Here is a 9,508-nt window from a genome sequence, read left to right on the forward strand (position 1 = left end):
ATAAAATTATTGATTCGACAATTATTTATTTTTTATAATAATTTCAATAAAAAAAGGATTGTTATTGTTAGCCATCGCTGTTTCTCGCGTCATTCTCTTTTCAATTGCGAGACCGGAAGTACGTGTCAGAAAATACTTTTTCAGTGAAAGAGTCACGCGTGTTTTTACACTCGATGCAAATCACACGCTAATTAGACGATGTCGTCGGAATGCCGGATTGTATGTGAAAGGGAAGATGAGTCAAGTGAAAAATAAAACATCTAACTATATTTTTCATCTACAAGAGCATTCAACATCGCCGGAATATCTACGAGATAAATAATGACCCCCGGGTGTCGCGAGAATTTCTATGCTAATATACCGATCGTTAGACGGCGACAGTCAATGTGCTTGCGACAGTCAACGAAGAAAAAAAGAGAAAGAAAGGGAAACTCCATCTACTCGTCGTATTTATATATTTACATGAATATTTTACCGATGTTTATTAAAAAAAAAAAGGAGAAAAAGATTCGACGTGTAATATACTTCTGAATCCCGATGCATCATTGGATTATTCATGTCCATTTTTACTAATGTAAATTAATTTCGTTTAACTTATCTTGTATCTTTCCTTATTTCTGTCTATGTATTTACTAATATTAACTATAATCTCGATTTAACTTACTCTTTATCGTTTTTTACTTCTTATGTCTATTTCTACCAATATAGATCAATTTAAATCTCGATAATACGTATATACGTTATACAAATTTTCTTAAAATTTTTTTTCTTAAAATTAAAAAAGAATAATAAATAAATCGAGATTAAATCGAGATTAAAGTTAATCTACATTAATTTGTGTCTATTAAAATAGACACAAGTATCTCAACTGTGTGTCGAGAGTATAATATACGTCGATTTCTTTTTCTTCTTTTTTTTTTAAGGGCCTAAGACATCGATCACATTTACCAAACGTTCGGCAAATCTTCTTCCTTCTTTCCTTTCTTCCTGTTTGCTCTTATCAGAAAAAAACAGCGATGCCGTCCTCGTTAATCGTTTAATTGGGCTAAAGGATTCATCAGTTTCTATTATCTCTCTTATATCAAGCGCGATTGCGAGAGAGATCTTGGATTTGAAACCAGTTCCATTCGACGCGACTACGCAAAGCCCGTACGTCTCTGCTCCTCACCGAGTTCAATGGCACTCGCACCACACTTGGGCCACATTGTGTGTACGAGTATTTTTCTCAAGCGACGGCTCGTATATACACGAGGACAAAAGGTGTACTTGAATCCCCGCCCGTGTCTCTCGTTGCGAGACGCCACGTGTCTCTCGATTCTCGAACGGCGAATGTTCGGTTCACCTATACCGCTATACGTTTCGAGAGACTCCTCCGCAATTACCCGCGTAATAGGAGCCGCCTCCTCTCGAGAGACTCGAGAGCACATTTCATATAAATGCGAGATGTTTTTTTATTTATTTTACTTATCTGTACCTACTTTTTCCAAGTTTCTCCTTCCTCAATAAGACGCGCGCTTCAAGTTACTGACGCGCAATCAGAATGATCGAGTGTCTGATACATATTATCACGCCGAGACTTATGCTCATTGCAGATCGTTCACCATTCAAGCGGTAACTATAAAGTATAACGGTAAACAGTGAACACCGTCCGACCGATCACCGCTATTTATGACAGTTTCATATTCTCCAACTGTCGCTGGAATAACATCCACGCGGAAAATCGTAGAGTCTTAAACGCGATCGCGAGTCTCTCTTGAAAGCTTCTCGTGGAAATTCTTCCCCATTCCTATCCGTCAATCTTTTATCGAATTTTTTATTCGTATATATTATATTAATATCAATGTAAAATCTGGGTATCCTTGATAAGGAATGCAGAGGGACAGAATCCATGATCTCTGCACTTTTGACATTTTTATTTGAGCTACAGTTTATTGCGCTGGTACCTTATAATATACGATTCGTAATAGCACATTACAACTTGTTAATTTAAAGCGAATTGAGAACGACAGAATGTTTCGTGTGTTTTCAGAATGAGTGTTAACTCAAACGCGCCGAATACGAGTGGATAAACGCACGGAGCCAGCGCAGGTATATACAAAGTTGAATCCTTGGCAAAGGAAGGAGGGAAGCGATGGTGGTAGAGTGGCTATGCCCTGGACTCAGGCCGACCAGGAGCAACAGGCCCCGTCTTTTGCATTGCAAGGTGATTCTCCTGGACGAGCACGAATTACTGCAGGATATCTTGGTAAGTTCGGGGGGCCTCGATCACCTTTGACCTTTTCCCTTCGAACTTTTCTAGTTGTTATTGACCATCCTTTCCTCATCACTGAATTCTCTCTAGAGACATATGGCGAGTCACGCGCGATATTGTCCTCATCGAGAGTACGATTCAACGTATTCGCGAGTTGTTGGTACGGATAGAAGGTATGCGGCGTAATCTTTTTACCTTATCCCGTAATTCGTGCGCGTAGCCAAGTTGTAATTTAGTGAATTAATAGCACATTTTCTTTCCCAGTCCATTTCTGGACGGTTGTTTCAGTGCCCTCGGACTACTCGTGCCCGCCGGCACCGTGCCACGGTGGGTTATGCCCAGTTATGGCCGACTGTCGGCGGCTCCGCGCACGAGAGGAGGCGCGTACATATCTCAGGGGGGTATACCCGGAATTCCTTCAGTCTTCTCTGTTATTAGACGATATGCCAAAATTGGCGGTGGGCCACCGTGGGCCACGCCAGCCACGACGATGGTAACGCCATACCTCCTCCGCATCGCCGACGGCCCGGACGGCCGTGCCGCACACTAATTCTCGCGTCTTTTCAACCTACCCGTTTCCCTTTCCCCCTTGTTTCTTTTTTCTTCATCTCGGAATCTCTCTCTCTCTTTCTCTCTCTCCCTCTCTCTCTCTCTCTCTCTCTCTCTCTCTCTCTCTCTTTCTCTTTTCCTCTTATTCTCTCGCCGCTTCCCTTTCACCGTCTAGCTCATTTTGTCGATTAACATTCCGGACCTGTATAAGCACGAATCTTTCATTGTGTGTATCGCATATACGTGTAACGCCCGTAAGGCCGAACGCAAATCGAAATTCAGTAGGGCGTGTTAAAAACGAGAAGATTTTGTTCCTTGAGAAAGGATATCGAACGTTGAGTTGATTCCCAATGATTATGCCGGATCGCGAATAGTATCCAAAGATTTTTTGGCAAATACACTCAACACACAAAGCAATGATATACGCTCAAGAAGAAACGACAACGATAGAAACCGCCGATTTCAAGAAATATCGAAAAGAAATAGAAAACGATGATCCAACCGTCAATATCTTGGCATAATCAAACGATACATGAAAGTAGAAAAAAAAGATCGTTACAAAATGTCAAAGATGCAACCGAGAAATACGAAGAGAGAAACGATAGTTGATAAGTGCGATATGCATAAGCGATATGTATCGCGCGCTATCGTTACACCGGTATCCAAATCCGTATATCTTTCCGGTTTTATACCGTCGGTCGTAGAACCAGTCTCCCCATAATTGCGGCATAATAGCGCGAAAGAATGACCATACATCAAGATAGTGCGACCAGATAAACACGTGTAACTGTTTTTTTCTTCTTTTTCTTTCCAGCAGGATCAGATACCCCGCGTCGTTCCATCGTCGCGGTAGCAATTTCAATGGAATTAGCATAAGGCATCAAAATTCTGCGAGATACGAAGAACAGTTCCCCGAGAATCGACGAGAATTTTCATTCGAGACATCTGCTGGACACCCTATCGATATCCTCAAATTTATCCTCAACGTAACGCGACCCTCTAAACTCCACTGTCCTTATAGTTTAATAGAAACTCGCGAGATATCAATCTCGTAATAATCGGAGCTGTTATCTCCGGGAGGAAAGAAACCAAAAAAAAAACTTAGAGAACCTAAAATGCACCCTCATTTGCCTTGGAATTCCTCGAATTCTTGTAACATTACCGTTCTCGCACCGTCGAGATCACCTCCTTGCTTCTTCGACGTCCAATTACACAAATGGCGCTTAGTGCCCGCCGCGGGCGGTATAACATTTCTCTCTTTTTCCTTTTCTCCTGTCACGATCGTTGCTACACTTTTCATTGACGTTACCGTACCTGGTCACGATATACCTGAAGGCAGAAATGAATCTTCTGTACAAAGCGGCGACGTTAGTTAGTTGCTGTCACTGTTTTTTCTCTCTCGCGTTGTATTGTTTGGGACGTGATTTTTATTTTTGCGACTATCCTTTTATTACTATTCTTCTTCCTGTCTTGTGGAATCTACGTTTTTCTCTTTATACATATCTGCATGATTTGACGTCTTCGACAATGAGAGAATTGTCGATCATCTGGCAAAGAGACCCTGACATTCCGAACAATTTATCGCGAAGCAATCTTTCTCGGAGTTGGTCTTCGCGGGGATCAGGTCAATTCCCGGTTGATGTTTCGATTCCCACAACGAGCTCTAGGCAGGAAAGATTAGAATGCCTAAATAAATGTTTAAATTACACCGTACATGAAAAATGAAAGAATACTCACTGGAACAATCGACCGAAAGAAAAGAGAGAGAGAGAGAGAGAGGAGAGAGAGAAATAAAGGAGAAATGAGCAAAAAAAGAATAAGGATCGTTCGGAACACGCAAGTTGAAGATGATTACCCATCTCCTGAACCTATACTCGACTCTTCTAAGCCTTAGGCGAAAGAAAAAGGGCGAGGTCTTTCGTCTTCTTCTCCTCCTTCTTTCGTCTCTTCCATCGCTCTCCTTGGCGATTTCTTTCGCTGTGTTCTTAAACGTCTGCCACTTTCATTACGCCGCACGTATTTCGCGTTTCCTTTCATTTATCGACTCGTCCGGTCTAATCTCTATCGATTGCTTCCCTCATTGCACTTTGCGTTTACGAAAAAAAAGAGAGGATACATTTACGCGTTAGATTCATGTATTTGCTTTTATATATAGCGTCGCGTATCGTCGAAACGTAAATCACGGAACGAAATGGGAAGATAATAACACGTGTGTAAAACCTAACGATGAAAAACACATCCATTCGAGAGATCCCGTTTGTTTCCCTCGGGGAGGAAACAAACGAATGAACGTCACGGTTCGCAACATCAGTGGGAAACCGTCCTTTTCTGATTTTAATCTCACCCGGGTGATTTAACCAGCGTGCAACAAGCACTCTCTCGCACTTGTATAAAATCCGAAGAGTTAATAATGCATTTTATTATGTATATGCGTACTTAACTTCGGTGTTGATATTGTAAGTACGTGTACGTTTTCCAGAGCTCGAACCTGGGCCAGGAATTATTGGATAGAGTGTTCAAGCATCTTAACTTGCTGGAAACTTCTTATTTCGGGTTACGCTATCTCGATCACGGGAATCAGACGGTAGGATACAATTTATTTTATCTTGCAACCTTGTAACAAATTACTTTTGATTATCCAGCGACACAATTTAAGATCCAAGATCGAGATTTTGAATTTTGCACTGCTAAAATATATGAATCCTGATAATAAAATAATTTTCCGCTAAACATCGCAATTGCCTACGTACAATATATATTTTAGCAATGGCTCGATCAAAGCAAAAAGCTCGGCAAGCAACTGAAGATTCATAAAGGAGATCCTGGATCGGACGTTCATACTCTCTACTTCGGTGTGAAATTCTATGCGGCGGATCCGTGCAAGCTCATCGAAGAAATTACCAGGTATTTCCCCGAATCTTTGTTCAAGGAGACATATACTTCTATTTGAATAATTTTTTTTAACATTTATCTTCTTCAAAAGTATATTCTGTTACACGATAACTTTCCTCGCATATTTCTACAATCTTTGTTATTGACGAGCGAATCTTCTTTGAAAGAATAGAATAGAATTTATTACATTTCAGCATATTTATAGCCAAGAAGGGGACTTGGTTTATATATATAATACATAATTCTTAACTCAATCATACATCCGTACTTCCAAGCTATCGCACATATATTATTATAAAATTTTTGCTTATTCCTTTACTTTCCTACTTTTCTGGTTAAACCCTCTGACTTCGCTTCTTTACCTACTTTATTTCATTTTATTTCTTTTCGCTCTATCTTTTCTCTCTTAGTTATATCTACTTTTAATGTTATTTACTCTCATTCAATACATACATATGTTATCTCTATATCACAGTCTTATCATTTTCTATTATTATTATCACATATTTATATCTTACTTACTTACTCCTCAGTTCACTTACTTTTCTTTTCTTTGCATACCTTCCCTCATCTTCTTTTAAAGTAAAGCTTTGATTGTTCGTTTATGACATCATCCTAAATATTCTCATTTCGTGTCCATTTTCACTAAGAAACATAAGACGTGTGAATTAACTTTAATCTTGATTCAATTTATACTTCATCTTCTCCAGTTCTTGGAATTTAAAAAAAGAATGAAAAGTAAGCTGAACCGAGATTAAAGTTAATTTACATTGGTATATATAGAAAAGGGCTTTTTGATAACGATATACTTTTTTGAATTGACACAATGTCAAAGAGAATATTGAGAAAAATCATCGCGAGAGTTCGTTCCGCAGCGGGCACGTTATACGGATAATACGAACGATTTTTATTCGATGTCACGCTGCTGTGCAAACGATCCTTTCACGCTCGGCGTCTCGAAATTCCAGGAAATTCCAGGGACATCACGGTACATCGCGGACGCATGAGAATTCCACGCGCGTCGAATTTCTTGAAGCGCCCTTACGTACATACATACATGCACGCGCGCATACGATTCGTGGCTCGCGTCAGCGTTTCGCGGTGTTTCTTATCCGTTCGTACCTTCTACCGTTCTATACTCTACCTATCTGATTCTTATGTTCTGTGGCACGCAAGATAAACGTATAAAAATTATATTTTCCGCTTCGATGCTTTCCGGTACGCGCCTTGGCCTTGTCTTCTATTTAAGATCGCTTTTATAACAAAGCGAAGAAAGGGAGGTAAAGAAATCATTAGCATGATTTGACTTGTATATTCCACAGGTATCAATTCTTTCTTCAAATAAAGCAAGATATTCTGCAAGGAAGACTGCCCGTATCCTTTGATCTAGCCGCAGAATTGGGAGCCTATGTTGTCCAATGTAAGACATGTTACCTCTTATATCAAAGCGTTTATTAAATACATACACGCTTCTTATTTCTTATGCACATTCGAATGCCATTTATCTTTGTAACAAAAAAAGCGAATAAAGTATTTATTAAAATTATAATGCATCATATAACATGGTTCAATAATATAAATTAAAAATAAAAGTTTAGAAAGGCTATGAACCAAACAAATAAATGTGTAAATATAAGAAACAAATATAATTATTATGAATAAAGCAAATAACAAATATTAAAATTATATAAGAGAGATAGCATTCGCAATAGATGCAGAGAATACGAAAATTTACATATATATTTGTTTATAGCAAAACGCAATTAAACGCGAGCAAACAGAACACCAGTGATCCACTCGTTACAGTTATCTGTTGGGGAGATTCAAAGTCATACGGATAAAAAAAAGGAGAAGGCAAACTGAAATACATCCGTGTTTGCATCTCATTGCCATCAAAAGAGACGAAATGAATATCCCCTTTTTTTTATTCAACGATAATACACGTATATGGCGGAAAAAAGCATAAGAAGAAACAAAAACGGAAAATAAAACAGTTTGAGAAAAACATGCTTCTTTTCTCGCAGTATTATAGCAATAAAATTGCGTTTTGGCAATACTTTTATCCATCATTTATTTTGTGCAACAATATTTTTTCCGTAATACAATCTTTTATTTTTGAGCTTATCGAGACGATTTTGTATGAAGTAATAGACGTAACCCCAAATCGATGCGCATATTTCTCTCGACGCAATATAAGTAATTACTTTTCCGTTCACGTCCGAGAATAATATGCTGTTATTTCAGCGGAACTTGGAGATTATGATCCTAGACGACACTCTCCCGGATACGTCACCGAATTTCGATTTCTCGCCAACCAAACCACGGAACTGGAGAATCGTATAGTAGAGATTCACAAAACTCTTATGTATGTCAACCGTGATATTTAATATTCGAATAATATGCATTAAAACTACCCGACGCGTCTACGATGAAGCGTCTATCCATAGTCTATATCTTTGTATTTATAAAGTACTAATTCGAATCTTTATAAAAAAATATTAGAAAATCGAATCGAAAATGCAAAAATTCTAAACGCGCCATATATCTTTTTGCGTTAGCAAGATTAAGCAATTGATATATTTATTTTATTACATTAGTAATATTTTATTTATGTAAGTAGCAGAAAAATGTAAATTTAATTTTTGAATGTGCATATATTTGCGATTTTTTTCAGAGGACAATTACCTTCAGCAGCGGAATTAAATTATTTGGATAAAGTGAAGTGGCTGGAAATGTACGGAGTAGATTTGCATCCCGTATTGGTACGTAAGCGTGTTATTGATGTCGACATGACTAATGCCGCGATTATGCATTAATTTCGCAATATCGTATAACTTTCGTAGGGTGAGGATAGTGTGGAATATTTTCTGGGTCTAACACCAAGTGGAATAATATTGTTACGGAACAAAACCAAAGTGGGAAATTATTACTGGCCTCGAATAAATAAAATCTACTATAAGGTATAATTTATAACTTTTTTCAACAGTGTTACTTAGCTCGCTAAAATCGCTGCCTTTCTTTCTTTCTCTTTAAATACAGAATTCTCAAGTAAATTCGAAGACTGATTTTACAATAAAACAATGAAACGCATAAGAATATGACACAGTACTGCCAATATTGATTTTTCTTTCATATTTCTTTTTTTCTTGTTTTACGAAATGTCGAAAAGAATGCATTAACTTTCAGGGCAGATATTTCATGCTGAGAGTAAGCGAAAAGAATTCTGAGGAGAGAACGCATGGCTTCGAAACACCATCGAAAGGAGCCTGTCGTCACCTCTGGAAATGTTGCTTGGAACATCAAGCTTTTTTCCGATTAATGGCGACTGGTCCACCGCCCCTTAGTCCATACTCTCGCTTTCATTCGTATAGTCCTCCATCCACTTTGGAGAAGCACGCGGGTATTAGACGAAACCCACCCCCGTTTCAAAGAACTCCCAGTCGAAGAGCGCAGAGACGAGTCGTTGAGGGTCAAGAGATGGTTGGTTCGTTCGTTGAAACACCCGTCACCGTAATCTCAAATCCAAGCAACAATCCATCCAGCGGTAATATACTGTGCAATACGCAAAGGCAGATAAACACATCGAGTCCGAGAAGCACGAGAAGCGCGCCGTGGACGCAGAGTCAACCTCGCGGCCTTTACACCTCGTCTAGTCCTCGCTCCGTTCGCTCCGCAGGAACGGCGCCGGCGGTTAGTTGATAATTATATTATATATTAATCACTTGTATATCAATCAATGATAAATCTATGCTTAACCCACTGTAAAGTTGATCATAACATTTATTCAAATGATAACGTTATATATATATATATATA

General features: G+C 38.8%; 1 protein-coding gene across 5 annotated transcripts in view; it reads left to right on the forward strand.

The window, feature by feature from the left end:
• LOC108692803 (band 4.1-like protein 4) overlaps nt 1-9,508 on the forward strand; it is a 14,145-nt gene that overhangs the window by 1,225 nt on the left and 3,412 nt on the right. For all 5 annotated transcript variants that reach the window (XM_018201287.1, XM_018201289.1, XM_018201286.1 and 2 more), the window contains 8 exons: nt 2,030-2,245; nt 5,280-5,384; nt 5,565-5,704; nt 7,015-7,112; nt 7,937-8,057; nt 8,367-8,454; nt 8,536-8,652; nt 8,879-9,382. In XM_018201287.1, the coding sequence (XP_018056776.1) occupies nt 2,132-2,245; nt 5,280-5,384; nt 5,565-5,704; nt 7,015-7,112; nt 7,937-8,057; nt 8,367-8,454; nt 8,536-8,652; nt 8,879-9,382 (1,287 nt within the window). In that variant the 5' untranslated portion in view covers nt 2,030-2,131. The remainder of the gene's footprint in view (nt 1-2,029; nt 2,246-5,279; nt 5,385-5,564; nt 5,705-7,014; nt 7,113-7,936; nt 8,058-8,366; nt 8,455-8,535; nt 8,653-8,878; nt 9,383-9,508) is intronic.

The sequence above is a fragment of the Atta colombica genome, unplaced genomic scaffold (genome assembly GCF_001594045.1).
Source record: "Atta colombica isolate Treedump-2 unplaced genomic scaffold, Acol1.0 scaffold82, whole genome shotgun sequence".
Classification (NCBI taxonomy): domain Eukaryota; kingdom Metazoa; phylum Arthropoda; class Insecta; order Hymenoptera; family Formicidae; genus Atta; species Atta colombica.